Genomic DNA, 24,783 nt, shown 5'->3' with positions numbered 1-24,783 from the left:
ACCATGGTTAAAAAGCTTACCCGCCTGAGATTCCGTACGGTAGTCGCAACCTCATAAGAACCACATGCAAGAAACATGCGTTGTTTGAAAAGTGGAACCAGACAAGAACCAACAAAAATTAGATCCCCCAAATGAAAAGAACATGAAGCCATCAGTTCGGATTCTGGGGCAGAAATGAGGATCCAGCACTTTCGGTTGGATCCTAGCCTGGATCTGGAAACTAAAGAGTCTATCTGAATCCGGTGAATTCCCGTCAAGTTCTAGTCTGAAAATGAACGGAGTTTATAAGAATCTAGATCCAGAAGCAAATGTAACCAATTTCTTTATGCATCCTGTCACGTTTATTTATCTTGTCAACAACTCGGAAAACCTTGTAGTAAGCGAAAAACCCTTTAAAACTTGCCTTTCCAACAAAACTTTGAAAAACGAAAAAAAAAATTATCTCAAATCGTGGGGAAAAAATCGTTCTTTGGCGTTTTGAGGGAGACGTATAACAAGAAACTTTATATTATAATCTTCTAACTCATACATCTCCAATTTTACAAATCCAGGATCCAAATCAATCTGAGCTTTAAATTCAAAGGGCAATCGCTTAACCTCATTTTGTAAGATTAGAAAAGCTTCTTTTTTTTTTTTTGAGAAAAATTGTTAGTAAGATTAGAAGTTGGAACCAAGTTAAAAGCGTATATATTATCAGCAGAGGCGTTTTTAAGAAATCCGTCAATTAAAGTAGAATCTTTACAAACACTCCTTACAGTTGGTGACTTACACTTTGATTTTTTCGGTTTTGTGGGAAAACCCTCACCGAGAACCCAACACTTAATGGGCCTGACTCCCTGCGAGGTAAAACTCCGGGTCAAGGACACGACCACCCAGCCTTACGTACCCCAACCATGATAAAGCAACAGCAGCCCCATGCGCCAGGGTACAATCCAGTTCCGTAAAAAAATATAGGGTCAGCGTCTTGGTCAATTCAAGTACATATGAAAATCTATGGATAAAACAGTGACATGCAAGATAAAGCCCTTGGGCTGAACGTTAATCACAACTTCATGCACTCATGATGCCTTCTTTCTTCTCACTTCATCCTTAATATTACTAACGAAAACCAACTGTTGTTTATTTGACAATGACTAACGACAATACTGGTAATTAATTAAAAATAATAATGCAAATAAATATGATGACAGCGTCATTTTACAGAAGACGAGGGAAGAGTTGTACCCCGTGGACGTTGCCAATTCCACATTCAGACAATGATTTCTCTCATGGGGCTGTACTGTAGACGGCATTTCCTGCAAGTTATTTACACGTTGGTGATGGCCAATTCCAAGGATCCTCCCCAATCCGTGCTTTGGTCCAAGCATGGTTCTGTGACTCCCTCTCTCTGGAGGTTCGGAATTGGGAGGGCGTAGGCGGTGACCTGAAGGAGCAGACAAGGTCACTCCATCTCCAAACACAAATCAGCCAGGATGGAGTTCCGCTCCTTTGCTTCTATGTGAATTGGCTGCAATTTACAAATAAGCAGTGAATGAGAGCTAGCAAACGTGCTTGAGTACGGGATAGATCTGAATTGGTTGCAATTATGGTTCAAGGAATAAAAGCTAGCCGGCAAATGTGCGTGTATGCAAGAGAGAGAGAGAGAGGCATACAATCTGATCTCCACATATCCGTGATGCTGACTTCAGGTTCAGAAAGAAGCCAGTAATCTGCATCTCTCTGCATTTCATGGAGCCAAAATGTAAGCAAGCAGACCAGAAATGAATGTGCATAGGCATGCCCGTGTAAGAGTACATGTGTTTGTTAGACTAAAGGAAACAACTTAAATCAGCTAAAACAAATCTCGCACACAATAAGTGGGTAAACTTGAAAGAAAAAAAAAGTTATTTTATTATCAAATTTGTAGAAATAAATGCTCACGTTAGAGTCATCATAGGGGACAATCTTCACGATTCCAGCTGATGAGTCTTGTGAATAATTAACATCAGCATCTCGGCCTTGCCTTTCTGCATTTCTCATTGTGCCTGCCTCCTGGCATATCCGTGTATGAAGCTCTTGTCCTGTGGAAGTATCCATTGCTGAATGTGGTAGCTTAACATGATTGCCGTCCTCCAAATGACTGTTGAGAGAGTCAACACGGGGGTGCATCAGTTTATATTGAAAATGATACTGGAGAACGCACACATCCTACTGTATTTCTTTCCAAACTCTCAAAGTACTCTTAAGGCTCTGTTTGGGAACCTTGCATTGAGATGGAAACACCATGTTCACGTATTGCCAATATATGGTTTTGCCTTGCCAAAAACATCCACTTGTGAATGATGTTGAGATGTGGTGTTGACAACACCACTCAGCAGAGTATAAGGGCACTAGGGAAAACTGCAACACATCTCTGATTCAATGCTCCCAAACAGAGCCTAAATCGTTTTAAATTTTTATCAGCCTCAAGTATGGACCAGCAACAAGAATTCTCACAGTACCAGGTCAATGACTTCATTAAGTTAATTTGGCAATTAGAAACTAGATATTAAATAGAGACTCTATTGTGAGTTAACCCAACTCCAGTCCCTGCTCATAATATATTGCATCCCGAAGGTTGAAATTGCTCATAAATAATAGCAAACAACAGGAAAGAAAAAGGGTTACTTGACTAGATAGACATCAATTGGACCTAACATGCTCCTCAGAAGCATTTGGTACCGCCTTTGTGGATATTCATCAGCCTATCTCGAAAATATTGGACAGCAGGATTAGTAAATAAAATCTTTGGAACTGAATATTGCAGAGCAGAATTGGGTATCAGATGCAATCAGTTTTGCTCACCTCATCAGGATCTGGGACTTCCAAAGTTGTGCCATGAGGAGCTTTTATGGCAATAAGTGTTTCATTCTGTACAATAAACACCAAATAATTAAATAAATCAAAACAAACAGTAGAACGCCAGGCCTCTCACAACGAAGTGCACAAAGGCTCAAAAGTACAAAACATTCCAACACTACTGAACATAAAAGCAATGTACAGAATATCAAACCTGAAAGCAAGGAAGGCTTTTGATGTCATCCTCAGTCAAATAAAGAAGTCTGGAGACCACATAATGCAAATGTCAATCATAAAAATTCAATCACTAGCACAAGAAAAAGAGTAACAAAAATGTTTTCGCATTGAAAAAGTCTGTCTACCTTTGATTGTTCGGATCTTCAGATAATGACCTCAGGGATTCTTGCATTTCTCTGCAGAAGCCACAACAAGTTAATACCAAATTACCAATAAGGAAAAATTAAACTTAAAACGCTATGCCATGTCAAACCTTATTTCTTCATCAAGTTCCATCTCCTCAACATAAAGATTAGAAACTTCAGCCTGCCAATACAAATTTGACCACGTCAAACAATTTCCAGAGCTCCAAAACTGATGCAACAGTTCAGTCACATGAACAAACAGACACCATCTCAGAATCATTTTAGCTACAATAGAACAGGCTATCATTTCCAAATCAATTTACTTGCAACACAAATTATCAAGACCTACAAAGATAGCTCTTATTCCATCAAGACTTCAACAGAGTAAGCTACAGATGCTTTGACGTTATTTAAAAGAAAAAGAGTTCCTGAATTCTTCAACCATGTGGCCAATGGTGTTGTCGTACGGCTGAAACTAGGCTGTAAGCAAGTGCAAGCACAAAAAACTATGAAAATATGAAGAAAACACAAATACCCAGTTCATTAGAGGTCTTCAGGTTAAACATCATCATGAAGAAGACTAAATCATAGATCAAGTGCAAAATGACCAGCCATGCAGATGCACAAGTGCACATGTCTATGCCAAGCTATGTAACACAGACTCTTCTAACAAGGCATCGCACCCGCACCCATGCGGGTGCGACACTTGGACACGGCTTCCTTTGTGTCAAGTGAAGTCAACCACACTGAGGTCCATTTTGTACAAAAGTAGATTCAGTTAACCCTAACCAAGTCCATTTTATCTATATCATATATATAAATACATAATTGCACAAGCATACACGTAGTGTTAACTTAAAACTGTTAATATATATATATATATATATATATATATATATATATATATATATATACACCAATGTCACATGGGTGCGGGTGCGGGGATGCGGCACTTCCAAAAAACCCGGGTACGGGGGTGCGGCAAAATATATATATATATATATATATATATATATATATATATATATATATATATATATATATATATAGGACTTATAACCAGTTTTTTTTTTGCTGGTGTGTTTGTTTGAAGACTTGTTACCCACGTTCTGCTTGTTGTGTACTTTGGCGCAACGGGACAAAATGATGAACCGAAAGGATTGGCAATCTGATCGACCCAGCCTGACTGTCATGATTCAATCATGTCTGAAACTCCCTGGTCTTCACAAAAAAAAATATAAGCAAAAGGTTTGATGTGGTTTGTTGGAGAGAGAGTCTTCACGAGGCCTACGGCTCCACTGCCACGCCACTGCCTAGGGTTCTTCAAATTTCATTTTATATACAGTTGCACAGAGATCTCCGGTCTAGACTCCGGATGACGGCTAAAAAAAATTTATTGGATTTGACATGTGAAAAAGAGAGGTCTACACCAGGCTACGGCTAGAGCACCCATCTCGTCAGGAGAAAAGTGAATACTAATAGCCACCAAGGCTACCACCACCATTATCATTTATTATAGAGAGAGAAAATCCTTGACGAAGAAAGATCTGGATGGTTGAAAGACAAAGACTTCAAAAGGCTCTTGAATTTTGGTTTTAATTTTTGAGGAAGATGGATCATCATTTCCAAGTTAACAGTATGTTTTCCAACGCTGCGAATTCATTGTTTGGAGGCAGGAATAGCATGGGATGCCAACAAAGCTCGTCAGATGTTGTGGACACAAGTGCCTCTTTATAAAACAAGAACAACAGCAGCAAGCAGGCATCCACGCTTTGGTTGTTCCATCCTTTCATTCTCTCATCACTACCTCCAGGGATCCAGCAAGGGGTGGGGAGAGGTGAAGAATCTGGAAGTCCTCGTCAAGGAATAGGCAACTCTAAAGAGACCGAAGCTATCAAGGCCAAAATCAAAATCAAAATCAAAATCAAAATCCAGCAAGGGGCGGGTCCCGCTGCGCGGTCAGCTGTCAGCAGAAATTTCTTTTTTTTAAATTCCGCAGCCCATTTCACAGGGCAAAATTTTTAAAAAAAATAAAAAAATGGACCAAAATGACCCTGGGTGTGGTCAACGCACCCAGGATCGGGTTGACCGCACCGGCATCGCGTAGCGTTGACGCGGGTGCGGCACCTGTCTGGCCGAATCCCTGTGACATAGATACACACCCTCCCCGCACCCTCGCACCCAAGTTTTTTAAAGTGCCGCATCGCCGTATCCGCACCTACACCTATGTGGCATAGATGCTGAGTGTTTGATTCTAGAACTATACAGAAAGAATGTCAGTGTTATGATGTTTCCTCACAAAGCCATGAAGACCTAGAACAGAATCTAATTCCATATGCATAACAGGTTGTACCAGCAGGTCCTGTCTCTACAAACTACTAAAATCAGATAGCAGTACTACATCATATAGCAGCAATGATCTAGCAACAACACCTTCCATTGTGATTGTGGCAGCTAAAAATCAGAACTTGAACAGAAAGTGCACAGGGAAAAACATCATTCACCTCAAAAGGAGGATGGTGTCGCACATTGTAGGTTCCTTTATTTGCATACTACAACTATGACAGATGAGACAAAAGGGTGCATAAAAGTTGCAATGACTGTTAACTGAGTGGTTGTATGTCCGAATCCTACTTGTGGAGATTAACAGAGGTGCCTGTTTGACCATTAAGAGTAGGTAACCCATTCCTTGTCTTTGTTTCTATTGCATTCTATTTCATCATATGGCATTCTGTTCTACAATATTTGAGAACCAATGTCAATACCTTTGTGTAAATCCTTCATTCCATAAACTGGGAGCTACTTACAACCAGCCAATTAAGAATTCTCTGGTGATGTAATAACAGTGCATCAAAGATGCAGCCAGTGATTCTCTCGAGAGGCCATAATCACCACAAGTGAGCATATTAATATTAATGTAATGAAGAGGACCATTTTTGTTATGCAACTAAGACTTTCTCGGATATTGTGCCTAAGCCTGGCTGAGGAAGAATTACAGGAAGTAAAACACAAATATGATTTGAATTGGGCATACTATATGTAGGGCTTCACGCCTTCACGGGCTTGTGTCAAACCATTGTTATCTTGAAAATCTCTAAAAATACCAAAACATGAAGAAAAACAGGTGATGTTTGCAAGCAGCCTTTTGTCCATGATGTATTACGGCTGAAAAATAAATAGAGGGAAATTTTCAAAAATGCACCTAAAGTCTGGGCATTAATCAAAAACGCACCTAAGTTATGGATTTTTTCAAAACCACATCTAAGAAATGTCATGGTTAATTAAAAAGGCCCAGGGGTACACTTCCGTCAAGTTTGCTCTTAAATGCAAAGCAGAATTACAATTCTACCCTCAACATGGGAAGGATCAGCCTCACACAGAAATAAAGGGTAAGATTCTAATCTCTTCCTGCATAGAACCAATGTGAAATGGTTCCAAGAACAACCAATGTGATAAAGGTGAGACCTGTATGCACTAACAAATTCATTTCCTCATTATATATTCAGAAATAAAACAAAACCTATGTCACATGGGTGCGGCACTTTCAAAAACCTTGGGTGCCGGGGTGCGGCAAAAAAAAAAAATATATATATATATATATATATAGAGAGAGAGAGAGAGAAGGGGGGTTATAGGGGGGCAGCCCCCCCCCCCGCCGATTTTTTTTTAATTCCGCAGCCCATTTCATAGGGCAAAATTTAAAAAAAAAATCCAAAAAATGGACCAAAATGACCCTGGGTGTGTTGACCACACCCGCATCGCATCAACGCGGGTGCGGCACCTGTCTGGCCGAATCCCTGTGACAGAACAAAACATAAGATGGGATGTTAACAATACCCTGCACAAGCTTAAATTCGAGTGTTTCATAGTTGTTTTCTTATGTCAATTTGCAGAAATAAGTGGTGAAAATATACAGGGCAACGGAAGAAGGTTAGAAATTTTTGGGAAATTGAAGTTTTGATCATTTAGTTTAAGACTCATCTTTCTCTATGGCTAAATGGGAAAGGTTATTCTTTGTATGTTGTTTTGAGAGAGAGAGAAAGAGAGATGTTGCAGATTTGCAGGTTATGTTGGAGAGCCCTTGAGGATGGACGGAAGCTACACAACTTGATAAGATCCTTGGGTGGATAGGAACGTATGTAATTTGAAAAGCCAAGAAAGAGGGAAAACAAAGTGAGAAGGAGGGTTTGAAGGGTTAATTAATAAATTTACCCTCTTAATTCATTTTAGTTTAGTAATAACCCAGGTTAAATAGACGAAAGTTTGTTATTGATTAACGGTGCAAAAGTTTAGGTGTGTTTTTAAAAAAAAATCAAAACTTAGGTGTGTGTTTTATTAATGCACAAACTTTAGGTGTGTTTTTGAAAATTTCCCAAATATAAATTAATAGAACTGTTTAAAGTTGACAGAAGTTGTAACACACCCATTAAGTTGTCATTAAACAGAATTAAGAACACATTGGCATGCATGTGTTTATGTTGTTGCTTATAGGATATTTTAGTCTCAGTAAATTTAGTTTGTATATAATCTGTCACCTGCTATGTCACATGGGTGTGGGTGGGGGTTGCAGCACTTTCAAAAAACTTGGGTGCGGATATATATATATAAAGTCCAAAAGTTGAACATAAATGACCCTGGGTGCCTTGACCGCACCCAGGGTCAGGTTGATCGCACTGGGTGCCTCACCCACACGTGCACCCGCACCCCCACACCCGACGCAGGTGCGGCACCTAGTTGGCCGAGTCCCTGTGACATAGGTCACCTGGGTACGGGGAGGGTATGACACAGGGAAACTCTGCAGTCCTAGGCTTTGGCGTCATCTACCAACTCTGGTAAGTGGAAATGGATGAATGGTAAAGTGCAAAGCTCATAATGAGGTTCAATTCATGCTGGATGCATGCAAATTGGAACATGGAGCAAAACGGAGTTTCCTGGGGAAATTACACCCAGAAGATTGAGTAAAAAATAACAATGTAAGGAAAAATAGAATGCAATACGTGAGTATCCCGCCAGAGTGAATTCTAATAGGACATGAACTTGATCAAAATCATTCTCAAGAAACCTGACTGATCTGGCAGAAGAACTCAAAAAATAAAGAAGTATCAGTAATTTCTTCATACTGATAAAGGGCAGGACCCGATTGGACCCATCGTGCCACCCAATCCACCACAAAGGGCAGACGATCGGACCCACGTGTCCGATCCCATCGCAGGTACGGAGCCGCGACGCAGGGACGTACCCCTGCGCACCTACTCCAGGCGTGGTCCAGTTCGAACATCACAGAGCCAGCAGCCGACTGAAGCTGACCCGGATCGCGATTCGGGTCCAAGGCCGGACCCGCGACCCGGGTCCTGTAATAGTCTTTAAAAAACCCTCTCCTAGGGTTTCGTGAGGACAGAAGATTGAAGACTCAGCAGCCTTTTCTTTTCTTTTCGTTTTGATATTGCTTGTTCATTTTCCCCTTTCAGTTATTCGTTGTTTACTTTATTCGTTTATTGTTCCTTGTTTCCCCAGTATTGCTGGAACCTTATTGAAAATAAAAAAAAAAGCATAAGCCACACCGATTCCAGGTGGGCATCGATTCTTTTCTCCTCGAAGAACGCTGCATCAAAGTGATATCAGAGCCAACGTCCACCTTCAACAGCGAGATGACTCTTAAAGCGGGGACCGATCCGGTACGAGGCGAGGAGCGTGAGGAGACTGGCAGCGAAGATCCAATGCTACGCGTAATGGACGTGCTGACGAAAATCCAGGAGAATATGTTGCGCATGAATAAAGATATCGCCGGCCTGTCGAAGCGACTGGATGGGTTTGATGAGCGCTTGACATCCCTTGAGTCGCACAAAGAACCGTGCGCAATACCAGGCGCAGACCTCGTTGATGGCGCATCCTTGAGTCCTAATGTTTCAGAACCCTATCAATCGACGCAACTCCAGCAAGGTCGTGTTGCGGCCTTCCCGCCGGTTCCAGTATCCACCTCTGATCCGAGCACTTTCCAGCAGCACCAAGGGGCCCCGACGAGCAACAACCCCCATGTGGTGGTACCTCACCCCAGACAGCGAGCACCTGCGTTGGTATCGCAGGTCGGACCGAGCCTGCAGGACCCCAGCGGTACGCTGGGTCCACCTGCAGGTCTGGGTTCGTGCCCGCGAGTCCCTGCGACCGCGTCGCAGGTCGGCCCGAGCCAGCAGGGCCCCAACGTTACGCTAGGTCCACCTATAGGCCCTGGCTCGTGGCAAGGTTTCACGAGGGTTGCGCCGCAGGTCGAGCTGGGTCGGCAGAGCCTCAGCGTCACGCTAGGCCCTGCCGCAGACCCGGGTTCGTCAGCCAGACCAGGGAGGGACTCACCTTTCCCTCCTGACCCCGCGCGGGGAGGCTCCGTGGTCGCACCCCCGCAAGCGGGAACAGGTGAGGCTCTTTTGGTTGGGACAGACCCAAGAGGGTCCGGTCCCGTCTTCATTACAGCAGGGCACAGGCCCGGTTTGCTGGGACCAGCCGTTGGGTCTCAGGGAACGGGTCTGGGTCTGGAACCCCTTCACTCAGCCTACCTAGTTGGGTCCGGTTCGCGGGTTACCCCGAACCAAATCCAACCTATTATTTTTTATCCTCAAAATAGACCTCATGTCGACCCAAACCCATATCGGGCCTGGACAGAGCTCCAGTTTGGATTTGAGCCAGGTCAAAACCATACCCATAATCATATGGATCGTGGATCGAGTTTAAACCAAGCCTCGTATCCCCACCACTCGACCCTCGATCCAACCTATCCACATCTGAATCCGATGAATAGTTTAGGAATAGGCCCGATTCACATCCCATCAGGCGAATCAACCCATCAATATACCAACCAGACCCTGTACTCAAACCCAAACCAACCCATCAACCCAACCTTGACCCAGAACCCAATACAACATCCGACCCAACACCAGTATCCTAAACCAAACCCATATTATACCATCCCTACCCACCAGGAACCTGAGACCCACCAGAACCATCCACCTTACCTTGGACTTCCTGTCATCCCGGTGCCCCAATGTCGGCCGCAAATGGCTCCCGTCCACGGGCAAGCCAGACCGAGGCAGACTCGGCAGGGGGCAGCGCGACCTGAGCGCCGACCACCCATCGGTGGGGCTCGTCAGCACCAACACCCAGGCGAGCAGTACCGTACAGAGGGCGATGAGGCAGTATGGGACGACGACGTTTTCTAGAACGAGTATCCTGCTGGGATGGTGGAGGCTCGTCAACAGAGAGCACCAGAGCACCCCTCCACTTATGGGGTGAAGTTGGATCTTCCGGAGTTTGCGGTGCGGTTCGACGCGGAGCAGTTCTTCGACTGGTCTTATGTCGTGCAGTTCTTCTTCGACTACCACACCGTTGTGTCTCTCTAGCGTCTACTCAACTGAGAGGCCTAGCACAGACATGGTGGGTGGAGCTGCAGCGATCAAGAGAGTGGCAGGGGCTAGAGCGCGTACAGTCGTGGGAGGAGATGCAAAGATTGATGTAGTCAAAATTCGTGCCTTCAGATCACATCGAGAGAGCCTACAAGGAGTACCTGACCCTGCGTCAAGGCACCCAAACTGTGGCAGAGTACACTGCGGAGTTCCATCGTCTTTCCCTACGTGTGCAGATCGAGGAAACCGCCCACCAGCATGTCACGAGGTATATTTCGAGTCTCCGTCCTGCTATTTCTGATGATTTTAGTTGTATCACAGTTGAGACATTAGATCAGGCAAGCAGTTATGCCATGAATGTCGAGGAAAAACTGAAAAGGAGGCAAGAATATAGGACCTCCCGTAGTGAACCCACCAATCGACCTAAGTCAGGTTTTCCAACCAGGCCCAGTGACTCAAAGCCTAGAGCAGACTTTAGCAAACCTAACCAGTCAGGACCAGCTTTCCATACCCGGTCCAAAGCCAAAGCTAGTGAGTCAACCATTCATTGTTTTAGGTGTCAAGAGTTAGGGCATGTCGCGTCTAAGTGTCCCACTGTGAGCAAGAACACCCATCTTGTTGAAGGTATTGTAAAGTCAGCATCTGAGAGTGAGAGCAAGTCATTAGTTGAGGACGAGGATGAGAGGAAAGTTATAGAGTTCGACGGTAACGTTGAAAGTTTGTTGTCCATCCGTCATGTGTTGACCGCACCCCGAGAATCGGCCCCATCGAAATGGCTGAGGAATAACATTTTTAGAACATGGTGCAACTGTGAGGGTCACGCATGTGATGTTATCATTGATATCAGGGCATGCGAGAACATGGTGTCTGAGAGTGTAGTGTCTACCTTGAAACTCAACACCGAGAAACTGTCTCAACCCTATAAGATGGCTTGGTTCAAGAAAGGGAACGAGGTCATCATCACTCAGCGATGTCTAGTCTGGTTTTCCATGGGGGAATACTACCACGATGAAGTGTGGTGTGATGTAGCCCCTATGCACGCGTGCCACATCCTTTTGGGACGTCCCTGGCAGTTTGATTGCCAGACAACTCACGATGGCCGCAAGAACACATACTCTTATCTTTAATGGCCATAAGATAGTCCTTCTCCCTATCAAGGAGACCGGTTTTCCCACCGTGGATAAGCCTGAGCGAGTCCCCAGGCTCGCGGGCCTCTCGTACCGACTTTTCTTGAACCATTGTCAGGAAGACGGCTATTGTTATGCCCTGGTGGCAAAGCCGATGAGTTCGTCAGTGTCCATTCCCGCGGACGTTGCCCCTCTTATAGAGGAGTTTCGCGACATTATGCCGGATGACCTGCCTGATGGATTACCTTCGACAAGGGTAGTCCAGCATGCCATTGATTTTGTGCCGGGGTCGAGTCTACCCAACCTCCCCGCATATCGCATGAACCCCTCCGAGCATACTGAGTTATTGAGACAAGTTCAGGAGTTATTGCAAAAGGGTTTTATTTGCGAGAGTGTTAGCCCTTGTGCAGTACCCGCCTTGCTCACTCCTAAGAAAGATGGGTCCATGCGCATGTGTGTTGATAGTCACGCGATCAATCGCATCACGGTCAAATACCGTTTTCCCATCCCCTGTTTGGACGATATGTTTGATATGTTATCTGGTGCCTCCATTTTCTCTAAAATAGATTTAAAAAACGGGTATCACCAGATTCGTATACGAGAGGGGATGAGTGGAAAACGACATTCAAGACACATGATGGGTTGTATGAGTGGTTAGTCATGCCGTTTGGGTTATCTAATACCCCAAGTACTTTCATGAACATGATACCCAAGTGTTGCGTCCGTGTATCGGGAAGTTTGTTGTTGTCTATTTTGATGATATTTTGATTTATAATTCATCTTTGTCCAATCATTTGAGTCAACTGCGTCAAGTCTTAAAATTTTTGAGAGAAAAATTGTATGTCAATGCGAAAAAGTGTGAGTTTATGACGTCTAGTGTCGTGTTCATAGGTTTTATTGTGTCATCTGATGGAGTAAAGGCAAATCCCGCAAAAGTTCGTGCGATTGTCGATTGGCCTACCCTAAAGACTATAGGAGAGATCTGTAGTGTCCACGGGTTAGCCACTTTTTACCAAAGTTTCGTGAGAAACTTTAGCACCCTCGTGGCCCCCATCACGGAGTGCTTAAGGGGTATTAGCTTCCATTGGACGTCTGTTGTTGGAAAAGCCTTTACGATCATCAAAGAAAGAATGACTAGTGCCCCTATCTTAGCTCTCCCTGATTTCAGTGGAGTCTTTGAGGTTGAGTGCGATGCCTCTAAAGTGAGAATTGGCATCGTCTTGAGTCAGAATCGCTGCCATGTTGCTTTCTTTAGTGAGAAGCTGACTCAGGTCAGGTGCCAGTATTCCACTTATGATGTTGAGTTCTATGCCGTTGTACAAGCCTTTCATTATTGGAGGCATTATCTCATTTATAAGGAGTTTGTCTTGTACACGGATCATGAGGCATTGAAGTACCTGAATAGTCAGAAGAAGCAAAGTGCTCGTCACGCCAAGTGGGTCAGCTTCCAGCAATAATACACTTTCACGATTCGTCATCAATCGGGTACTCTGAACAAGGTGGTTGACATGTGTGTCAAGTGTCTAAGGGTCATCGTCAGAATAGTGATCTGTATACTCTGTTACCCATCCTTGAGCGACCATGGAGCACATATCCATGGACTTTATCGTGGGTCTTCCCAGAACTCCACATCGTTTTGATTCAATTCTAGCCGTTGTTGACCGGTTCTCCAAAATGGTTATTTTCGTCCCGTGTAAGCGAACCACTGACACCTCATTAGTAGCTTCCTATTACTTCAAGGACATCGCCTGTTTCCATGGATTACCCCGCACCATCACCTCTGATCGTGACACGCACTTTATGAGCCATTTTTGAAAATCATTATGGGCTTTATTGAAGACCAAGCTTCAGTTCAGTAGTGCATATCACCCCCAAACAGATGGCCAAACCGAAGTTGTCAACCGCACCTTAGGAAACCTATTACGGAGTCTAGTGGGGGAGAATCTCAAAACTTGGGACCTCATATTGCTTCAAGCCGAGTTCGAATATAACAATTCCATTAACCGGTCTACAGGCAAATCCTCGTTCCAAGTGGTGTATGGTCGGTCGCCCACCCATGTCGTTGGCCTAGCCTCTGTGTTCAATCTCCCAGATCCGGCCCCAGATGCATTTGATGTCATCGAATATATGCGTGATATCCACAGACAGGTCTGAGCTAAACTTGTTGAAAGCTACGAGGCCTACAAAGCTTTCGTAGATCAAAGTCGTCGTGATGTTCAGTTTCAAGTCGGTCAACTCGTTTGGGTTTACTTGTGTCCCGAGCGCTTTCCCGTAGGCACCTATGGCAAATTGAGTCCTAAGAAGTATGGTCCTTTTAAGATTCTTCAGCGATTGGGTTTGAATGCCTACCTCCTTGAGCTGCCCGACGATTGGCACATTTTTCCTATTTTCAACGTGATTGATCTATATGCTTACTGTGGAAACAACAAGTTGTCAGAGCCTACTTTTTCCCAACCAGGGGAGAATGATGCAGAGCAGGACCCGATTGGACCCATCGTGCCACCCGATCCACCACAAAGGGCAGACGATCGGACCCACGTGTCTGATCCCATCGCAGGTACGGAGCCGCGACGCAAGGACGTACCCCTGCGCACCTACTCCAGGCGTGGTCCGGTTCGAACATCACAGAGCCAGCAGCCGACTGAAGCTGACCCGGATCGCGATTCGGGTCCAAGGCTGGACCCGCGACCTGAGTCCAGTAATAGTCTTTAAAAAACACTCTCCTAGGGTTTCGTGAGGACAGAAGATTGAAGACTCAGCAGCCTTTTCTTTGCTTTTAGTTTTGATATTGCTTGTTCCTTTTCCCCTTTCAATTATTCGTTGTTTACTTTATTCCTTTATTGTTCCTTGTTTCCCCTGTATTGCTGGAACCTTATTGAAAATAAAAGAAAGCATAAGCCACACTGATTCCAGGTGGAGCATCGATTCTTTTCTCCTCGAAGAACGCTGCATCACATACTAAGGTTCAAAGTATCATTTCTTAGAACTAGGAATGACATAGTCAATACCTCGATCAACAAGGAAAATCAGGCACTTACCTAATTCTACATAGATCGCATACATCTTGACTAGGTCAACTAGGCATTTTCCTAATTCTCAAGTTCCAATGCATATGCCACTTATAGAAACAATGGCAAATCCCTCACTCGACAAGAGCCTAGATAAACACCTAGTCTCAACTTTTATAGCACAAATGAAGAGCAGTTAGTTATGCACAATGCTGAGACAGGGCCAAAGAACTAATATTTTCTGAATAACAAAGAGCTAGAGAATAAGTTGAATAACCTTAAAAAAATATCCATTTTTCTTGAACCTAATGCATGAATAACAGAAAGGACCACAATGCACTCAGGCATGAAAACTTATTACAAAGTTACTTGATCTCTACATCTAATCGTCTAGCACTTGCACTTGTTTTTTTACACATTATGCATACCATTTTCTTAAGAGAAGAAATGGGGGCTAATTTGGACACTTTGTTAGGCCCAGGAGAAATGCCTTTAAATAGTTTAAATGCACAGAACAAATAAGGAATACACAAATGATCCTCCATCTCACTAATCAAAAACCAAAAAATACATACCAATTACCAAGTGACAAAATATTATGGATCTCACAGAGATACAACTGAAGGAAACATGAACCTCACAAATATACAATAAAACACACTAATATACTATACAGATGTAAAAAAAATCTATTTTCAATTTTAATCTTTTACCAACGAATTAAGGGAAAAAATCCATATATGTCATGCAATGACAACAATCTAAATGGCTACTTGAATGTTGGATAGAAAATGAGAGAACGGGGCTAATCAAGTAATTGCAGATTTGTGAAAACAAGAGGCTACATACCTTCAACCTAGCAACCTCAACACCCACATCCCCAGGCCTTGATGCATCAACCCCCCTGTTACATTCACAGTTAATTTTCATGATTGAAATTAAAAGCTTAAAGGAATATATTACAAAAGGTTTTCTTTCATTACTTCCATCGTATTCTGTTCTTCAGTTGTTTCTCGATGAGTCCTATACCCTCAAGGACATTCGTAATATCATATATTCTCCTCTTTTGTACCTATCAAACAGGAATAGGTTTTAATGGACAAGATTAGTAGAATAGAAAGCAAATGCAAGAATGAGATTCCAAAGTTTGAGCATGCTACACAAAAAGGTTTACAACCTCCAGGGTTTCTGCAGCTTGATTTAAATCAATAGTACCATCTTCCGCATACTTGATTAAATTTATGAATTTCTTTGTCAATAAGCCTGTACAGTCAAATCTCCTTGTGAGTATCTGAAGACAGTGGAAACAAATGCATGCTAAAAATCCTAATCATCCACATACCTAGAGAACTGTCATAACGACAGCTATTAATTGGTGTCAAAGAATTGTCAGATGGAGAGTCTGCAAACAGAAAAGCATAAATATAAGAAAGGCATGCTATTGTCCAAATTCCAGAAAAGAACTAAGAACTTGATTGTGTTGAGATCTGAGAGTAATAAGTTATGAAGATGTCTCCTCACCAGCAGTTGATCCAGGATTTGGCAGTCCATGTCTTCCATTTTTTGAAACCTTTTGCTTATTGTAACGCCTCCCAATAGGTTTAGACACCGGAGTATGTGTATGACTTGTAACCGGTTTAGGATATGCCTGGGCATTGGCCCATTTAGCAGTCTTGAATCTTTGACCTTCAGCTTCAATCATCTTCATCAACTGTAAGAAAGCACCACACAGTCAACAAGTTTGACTAAAAACGGATGCAGGGAGAAGTCACAGTATTTAGAATGAACATTGACGTTCTTGATGCAATAGCCAAATACATAAGACACTAGCAGAAGTTGCACACAGTAATATACCTTCTAAAGACAAACAAGGAAACATAAAACAACAGCAACAGAACATGAATCAGAAAATACGGGACAATCTAGATTAAATGTTAGAATTTCAATTTTTTAACAGGAAGAGTAGCTGAAATCGCATCACCATTCTTTGTCAACTATCAAGTGCATGCTCCTACTTTCCGCAATAGCTACCAATTTCTTTTCCTTGTACTTTTCTTTCAATTTACCAGAAAATAATCTTCAGCAACAATGAATCCCATTAACGTGATTTGAAGTATCTAAATGGGCGATAAAAATGTGTGTGGGCTCCTAGATCAAGAATAGCATCGAACGTGCCATATATCAAAGGACAATTACCAGATTAGACAGGCCAAGAACGCAATAGACAACAAGTGAACAACATTATAAAGCGCTTGTTCACATAAGAACAGTTTTGGCGCATAAAGACATTGACCAAATTGAGAGAGAAAGAAAAAGTATCTCTCTTCACCCAACTTTTAGTTAAACAATGAAGCCAATATCACCACCAGCTCAAGAGAAATCCAAACAGTGAAAACAATCCCTAGAATCTAAAATATACACCTCAAAAGTCAGAACGAAGTTGCACAAGAACCCAATCCAGATGAAACAACGCATCATCATAAAACCCAAAACTGGACCCAGTTCTAGCTAATCCAATTCCCATCGCTTGTCAACAAACATCGCGAAATGCAAAAGAAAAGGAAGAGCGCGCAGAGAGACAATTGCAGAATTTCACGAAGTGATCAAACGGAAACCTCTCGCAATTCGTCATCCTCTGAGAGAGAGGATTCTATAACAATCATGCACACGCACAGAGCCGAAACCGCCGTTTGCCGAGCAAACGATAGCATACAGCGTTTCGCAAAATCAAGAATAACACAACAATCTGTGGAAAGAGTTCTGTCGCGACAAAACGGATCAGAGGCAGAAAAAGAAGAGTCTAAAACAATCACACAAGCGCACAGCCGGAGCTGACGTTACCGAAACGCACACGAAAAATCGCACAATCAAGAACAACGCAACAATCAGCAAAATTAGCAGCGTCCGGCGCCGCGTTCACGAAGAAACGGAACGGCGATCGCAGAAGCCAGAAAAAACACGAACAAAAACAAGATCAATGCTCTAATTTTCAGAACAAAAGATAGAAAAAGAAAGAATTCCTTTGAGAAAAAGGAAGGAGATCGTACGTGGAACTTGGCGAAGATCGAGTCCTCCTTGACCTCGCCAGCGCCGGCAACGGCGCCCTCGCCAGCAGCGGCGATGATCTTCTTCTCTGTATCAAGGAGATGCTGGAGCGGCGGGGTGAAGGCGGGATCGGAGCAGGGGAAGGGGCGGTGGCGCTTCAGGGTGTGGCGGATCGGCCCTAGAAGCGGAGGGCGCGCCAGATTCGAACCACCGACCTCCGACATCGCCTCTCCAACCCGATCGAGACCGGGAAGAAAAAAACGGCAAGAAATCCTCAGGAAATCAAGAAAAAGGGAAGGGATCGACGGCCGGAAAGAATTGGCGGGAGAGATAAGACCGGGGAGGGGTAGAGGAGGGAGAAAGAGAGAGAGGAGGAGGAGGAGGAGGGAAAAATAGAAAAGAGAAAAAAGAGGGGAAGGAGGGAAGGACGCTGAGAAGAGTTTTTTTTTTAATACGAAAAAAGGCGACGTGGGGCTTTTTTATACGTCACGGAACAGCGGGAAATAACATAACATGTGGTTGAGGTTCGAATCTTGGCGGACGCGCGTTTCGCTGAAACTGATACCACCCGCGGACTCATCCACTACCTCGTTAGGCGGGCATCTCCGTTTGGGTCCCGGACCCATATTTCGGATTGGTCCATGTATTGTTAATTGGATCCTGGTTATGCCAGTGTCTTAGGAGGGCCTAATCCGTGTCAGACCAAGGGGATGATTGGATCTAGTAGGTCTAGATCCAGAACAAGGTCCGAGTTGGATTAGATTAAGTATTGGCTCTGTTGGCAAGTAACTAGGCGCATCCCAATATTGTTTAGTGTGGGATGGTCAGTTTGTATAGGGCTGTCAAGGGGCCGGCCTGGGACGGCGAGGACCCTTGCAGGTCTGGACCTTGGTTTGATTTCGTGGTGAAACTATTGAGTCCAGGTCAGGGTACGAGTGGTCCTGATTTGGGTAGAATCAGACAAGAACCATACCCGGTAAGTTTTCTCTTAAATGCTCGAACGCAGATCCAGTAAGATTTCCATTCTTAAACTAGTTTACATGTAAAACACAAAATCAGATCCTGTTTTCTGGTCTCTAACTCTTTCAAATCAAACACAAGATCATCTACTTCTTGGGTCTTGTAAGTCCAGGATATAGTTAGCTGTCGAACCTATTGCATTAAGCACAAAACTTGGCCGTAGGATCCAATTAAGTGAGTATTGGGTCACACCAGGGCCCGATCCGTAACAGTCATCCTTTGTGCTAGAATTTGTTGATTACCTGCTCTAGATTGATCTGAAATCAAGTAAGAAATACCGAAATCAGGTCTGAGGCCTTCCTCTGAATGGGCGGCATTGAGTCCTTTATGGTCTGATCCGATGAGCTCATCAAACATGCCAGAGGTACAAGTCGATCTGGTTCAGATCAGAACCTCATTCTTGGACATGTATTTTAAAATGAAATCTGAAAGTATAATTGGAACTTATTCATATTCATCTAATCTCTCTTCTTTCTTTCATTTTTTTTAATTATGATTGGGGTTCAGTCCAGATCACACTGTCCTGTTGGATTTATATTCTGATCCAGATCGAAGACAATCCACTTGTACTTTTTGCATGTAAAAACTTGTTTCCAGCCTTTTTTTCCAGGATCCAATATTACCATATAGAATTCAGACTTGGATTTAACTCCAGAAAATCCCATCTCATCCAGGTCTGGATTTGGAGCCATTGTTTAGCTTATGGATTTGGGATCAACCATGATCCAACCTACATTGAAGCTGTTTGCTAGCCTAAACCAGCTAGATAACTTCGGATTCAGAGTTGGAACAACTTGTAGAAAGAAGCAGGAAGCTACCTCTTTGCAAGCATATATTTGTTACTGTTGTCTGTAAATCCAACTTATTTTTCTCTTATATGGATCTTGATATAAGATCCAAACCTGTAATTTGTTTTGATTTAGTGATGCTCCTTCGATCCTGAAGATGTGAAAAAAATCTCAATCTCTATGCTATTCTACTCCTATGCAAGAGAATCAAAACGAACAGGAAAATAACAAAAAGATGCATAAAATTCAGAAAAAATAAAAAGTTTCAATCATCCGTCTCTTAATCTTCCCACATAACAAGAATTTATAGAAAAAAACCCTAATCTAATATGGATCCAAGATATATCCAAACTCTAGCTATGATCCAAACATAAAAATATAAAAAAAAAAATCATCTAATACAACCCTTTGTGTATGGATATCTGACACTAGCTAGTCGGATCTGATCCATAGAAGTTCCAAGTGTGATGATCATAAATACTTGATCTATTGGTTGTTGATCCAGCAATGTGGCAAATGGATCTATATATAGGATTTGGGTCAAACTAGAAAGGTTCATTGAATATGTTCTTGGACCCAATTAGGTGGATCAGGTTGAGATGTTCTTTAATTGGGTTTGGATATAGGACTGGTTTTAGGAAGGGTTTGGATAAGGGCTCAACTAGTTCTGGTTTTATAGCAAAGGAATCACAAGGCTTAAGTGGGTTTTGGGTCAAGATAGGGTCTGTTTTAAGATTCAATAGTGGGTTGGGATCCAAATCTCTTTCATTTTGGATCTGAGCACCTAATAGGATTTGGTAAAGGTTCCAAAATAAATTTGTTTGGGTGGGGTTCATGACGAGTTACAACTAATCGGTATACAATGGATCATCAACAAACTTGTGCTTCATTAGGTGCTTGAATTCGTCCCATGTTTGAATTTCTTCTTGTGCTTGACGGTCACAAGTGATCATCCACCAAACTTTGGTTGTGTCATGGAGTCGAGCGAATGCCAAGATGACTCTGCGAACGATCGGGAATCGGATGTCGCTTGAATATGCTTTATAGTAGTGCATGGATCCAACTAAAAACAAAATCTGCATCGCATTTACCCATGAATTTGTTGTTTTGGGTCCGGGACATGGTTGATCGAGACCTGTAGTTACGTTAGGGTTTGGATAGGTAAGAGATGATCCGATTGGTTTGGATATAGATTTGGGTTATTTTGGATTCTTGAAGCAAACTGGATAAGTGTAGGTGGGTTTGGGGGTTGATTTAGATTCAAAATGAGGTTTAGGGTTGGATTTGGGTCCATATAAGAGTTTAAATGGGTTAAAGGGGCTTGGAATCGGTTCGTCGAGAACTCTAAACCGGTTCCAGAAGTTAAGTTAAAAGGGAGGCAGGAATAGTGTAGAAGCTGAATGTGAGCAGAAAACAAAAAGGTGGGGCTTGGGTTTTCACCTCCACCCCTACCCACCCAATCGGAGCAGCCATCGACCGCTAGGATACCTGATGGACGGCAGTTCGCCGGTGCCGTTTGGATGGGAGGTGAAGTAGAACGAATAAGGGGTGGGTGCATGGTAGGCCGGCTGCAACCCGCCAGGCTTGTTCCTTACCGGGGATAAGTGAATGGTGGTAGCTGGTGGAAGAGAAAGAAGACGAGGACTAAGAAGGGAAAGAAGAAGAGAGAGGGAGGAAGAAGATGGGGGCTGATGCAGCGAGAGGGGGAGTATTATCGATCACGCGTGGATGCCGACGCTGTAAGCAGTGTAGCAGTGAGGGGATCGGCACTGTGTTATTGGTGACTGCTGTGGGCGCCCTTTCAATGCACGACTGTGCAATATTTTGGGAGTCCGATATTGTTGTTTGCAGTAAATAGGTTCGGATCAATGATCCGAGGAACAATATATTAATGGGGGTGACAATGGTTACAATATGATGATGCTATCAGTAAATAACTAAGCAACAAGATTAACAGAAAAAAAGTAAAACAGTCTGAATGAAAAGACAGAAGAAATGAAAAAAAAAAACTTTGTAAGGAACGTGCGGCTGCAGCCAAAATGCAAGAAGCTTTCTTTTTCCCTGAATTCAATAGCCTCCACGAAACTCTATGAGCTGGATTCGGGTCTCGGGTCCGATCTTGGATCCGAGACAACTTTTGAGTGTTGCTAGATCTGGAGCGTCCCGACCTATACTTTCTGTGCTGGTTTGAAATAGGTACGCAGAGGGACCTCTTCTTTGTGTCTCGGTACAGGAATCTGGATCGGATCCACTGCTTGGGTCTGATCCCCAATCCCATGATACAAATTCGATCCACCGCCTAGGTCAGGCTGTATGGATCCGAGTCTATCCTGCTCTGCATCATTCTCTCCTGGTTGAGCAGAAGTCGGCTTTGACGACTTGTTGTCTCCACAATATGCATATAAATCAGACATATTAAATATAGGCAAAAGGTACCAATTTTTGGATAATTCAAGAAGGTAAGACCGGTAAAATAGGTCTGTGAGCCGAGAAAACCCGGTCTCCTTAATGGGAAGAAGAACTATCTTATGACCCTTAAAGATAAATGTGTATGTGTTTCTCCGACCATCATGGATGGTCTTACAATCAAACTGTCAGGGACATCCCAAAAAGATGTGACACGTACTCATAGGGGCCACATCGCACCACACTTCATTATGGTAATGCTCTCTCATGGAGAACCGAACTAGATAACGTAGGGTGATAGGTACCTCGTTCCCTTTCTTGAACCATGCCATCTTATAAGGTTGGGATAGTTTTTCCGTTTTTAGGTTCAAGGTGGACACGACACTCTCAGACACCATATTCTCACACGCCCCGGTATCAATGATAACATCACATGCACGCCCCTCACAATTGCACTGGGTTCTAAAAATATTATTTCGCAACCATTTTGTCGGGCCGACTCTCGGGATGTGATCAAAACATGACGGATGATTAACAAGTTTTCAATGTTGTCGTCGAACTCTACGACTTTTATCTCGTCATCTCCCTCAACAAGCGACTCAGCTTCGCTCTCACTATCGGACGCTGACTCAACAATGTCATATGTCAGATGGGTGTTCATACTCACGGTGGGACACTTGGACGCAATATGACTTAACTCTTGACATGTAAAACAACGAATGGTAGACTCACTGGGTTTAGCTTTGGATATAGTATGGTACGCGGGTCGAGACTGTTCGGGTTTGCTAGGGTGGACTTTGAGTCTTCTTTCCTAGGAGAGCTCGCTCCTCTGGTTGAGAAACCACTACAACAGAGCAGTAGATTAGCGACGACCACCTTTCGTCGCTAATCCGTCGCTAATCCGTCGCTAACCATGTTAGCGACGGATTAGCGACAACGCGGCGACAGTATGCTTACGTCGCGAATATTTCGACGCTAACTGGCGACGGAATTATTCCGTCGCCAAGTCCGTCGCTAATTGCGACGGAATAACGAGCGCTATATTCCGTCGCCAATCCGCCGGTACTAAACGGCGACCACGGCGTGGCGACGGATTTAATTCCGTCGCTAAGCCGTCGCTAGATTAATATGAATAGCGACGGAATCATCCGTCGCTAATCCGTCGCAAAAACGAAAAAAAATCAAAAAAAATTTATTTAAAAATTAATTACGGAGAACTGTACAATTTATATTTCCTGTACAATTTATATTTCCTGTAAATAAAAAACAAACCACACAAAAAAATTCATATAACAAGTATCTATAATAATTAATCGTTCCACCTTAAAACTAAAAAGTTTAATTATTTACAATTCAACAATTACAATTAGGAAAAATAAAAAAAATAGAACTTCTTCAACACAGTCCTCTAATCATCGCCAAGATTTTGTGCGTCTTCTTGTTCATTGTCTTTATCTGTCCCTTCAGCTCCACTACCCTGATTATCGCTAGCAGCCTACACAAGAAAAGAACAGTCAGTATTGATAAACAAAATATAATGAAATAAATTACACACTATATGTGATTCTATCATGTGCTCATGTGTGATCTAAGGCAATAAAAAAACTCTATATGTGATTCTATCATGCTCATATGTGTGCTAAGGCAGTCAAAAAATTGAATATGTGATTATAGCATGTTCATATGTGTTCTAAGGCATATAAAAAAACTCTATATGTGATTCTACCATGCTCAGATGTGCTTTAAGGCAAGCAAAAAACTATATATGTGATTCGATCATGCTCGTATGTGTGCTAAGGCAGTAAAAAAATTGAATATGTGAATATAGCATGCTCATATGTGCTCTAAGGCAGGCAAAGCCAAAAATTTTATATGTGATTCTATCATAAATGATATATAACATGTTCATATGTGTTCTAAGGCAGTTAAAAAACTCTATATGTTATTATAGCATGTTCATATGTGTGCTAAGGCAGTCAAAAAACAGAATATGTGATTATAATATGCTCATATGTGTTCTTAGGCAGTAAAAAAACTGAATATGTGATTATAGCATGCTTATGTGTTCTAATGCAATCAAAAAAACTTTATATGTGATTCTATCATGCTCATATGTGCTCTAAGACAGACAAAAAGTTAAATATATATATATGTGATTCTATCATGCTCATATGTGTGCTAAGGCAGTAAAAAAATTGAATATGTGATTATAGCATGTTCATATGTGTTCTAAGGCATCTAGAAAAACTCTATATGTGATTCTACCATGCTCAGATGTGCTTTAAGATAGTCAAAAAAACTATATATGTGATTATACCTGAGAGGGACCTGGAATCGAAGATCCCCTATCCTGAACAGCGGCCTTGATCTCATTTCGGAGAAAGGGGGCGACGGTGTATTGGAAGTAGTTATTCAGTGATTCATTAATGATCTCGCGTACATCATCACCGGAAAGAATAGTCGGCTGCTTGGAGCTTATGTCGGCGCAAGAAGTTGGTGAGCCGTAACTGGAAGAACCAATAACTGGTGAAGTGTTCATATTACTCCCAAACCCGAACACGCGACCTTTTTTGGGTTCACCTGCTGCAGTCACCCATGCTGTAGGATCAAATGATGGATGCTGAGTAGCGTCTTCACCATATCGCTCTACCATTTGTTGCTCATATGCCTCCTACAAAATAATGTTTAAAGTATTCATTAATAATTAATGATAACATTATGATGACTTGCATATATATTGCAATGATTATTAATAGAATTAATACATACCGTTGTCGTTCTCGCCTTCTCTGATACGAAGACTCCCGTGGTCTTCCGTT

At 42.7% G+C, this 24,783-nt stretch overlaps 1 protein-coding gene and 1 long non-coding RNA gene across 2 annotated transcripts; both read right to left on the bottom strand.

The window, feature by feature from the left end:
• Nucleotides 1-918: 918 nt before the first annotated feature.
• Nucleotides 919-18,104, bottom strand: LOC149818114 (transcription factor E2FA-like). The gene is made up of 14 exons (XM_089985256.1): nt 17,753-18,104; nt 16,227-16,416; nt 16,048-16,107; nt 15,883-15,968; nt 15,689-15,777; nt 15,555-15,609; nt 3,308-3,360; nt 3,180-3,230; nt 3,032-3,080; nt 2,824-2,889; nt 2,647-2,723; nt 1,921-2,119; nt 1,653-1,719; nt 919-1,507 (listed from the first exon to the last, which is right to left on the bottom strand). Exons 1-14 carry the CDS (start codon nt 17,972-17,974, stop codon nt 1,464-1,466), a joined length of 1,308 nt encoding a protein of 435 aa, XP_089841382.1. The 5' UTR covers nt 17,975-18,104; the 3' UTR covers nt 919-1,463.
• Nucleotides 18,105-23,155: 5,051 nt separating this feature from the next.
• Nucleotides 23,156-24,441, bottom strand: LOC149818113 (uncharacterized). Its single transcript, XR_016427385.1, has 2 exons — nt 24,282-24,441; nt 23,156-23,459 (listed from the first exon to the last, which is right to left on the bottom strand). It is a non-coding gene; the product is annotated as an uncharacterized LOC149818113 (long non-coding RNA).
• Between the last annotated feature and the right edge of the window lie 342 nt (nt 24,442-24,783).

Source organism: Nuphar pumila, chromosome 13, assembly GCF_984573655.1.
Source record: "Nuphar pumila chromosome 13, dmNupPumi1.hap1.1, whole genome shotgun sequence".
NCBI lineage: Eukaryota > Viridiplantae > Streptophyta > Magnoliopsida > Nymphaeales > Nymphaeaceae > Nuphar > Nuphar pumila.
This window is presented reverse-complemented; position numbering and strand designations above follow the sequence as displayed.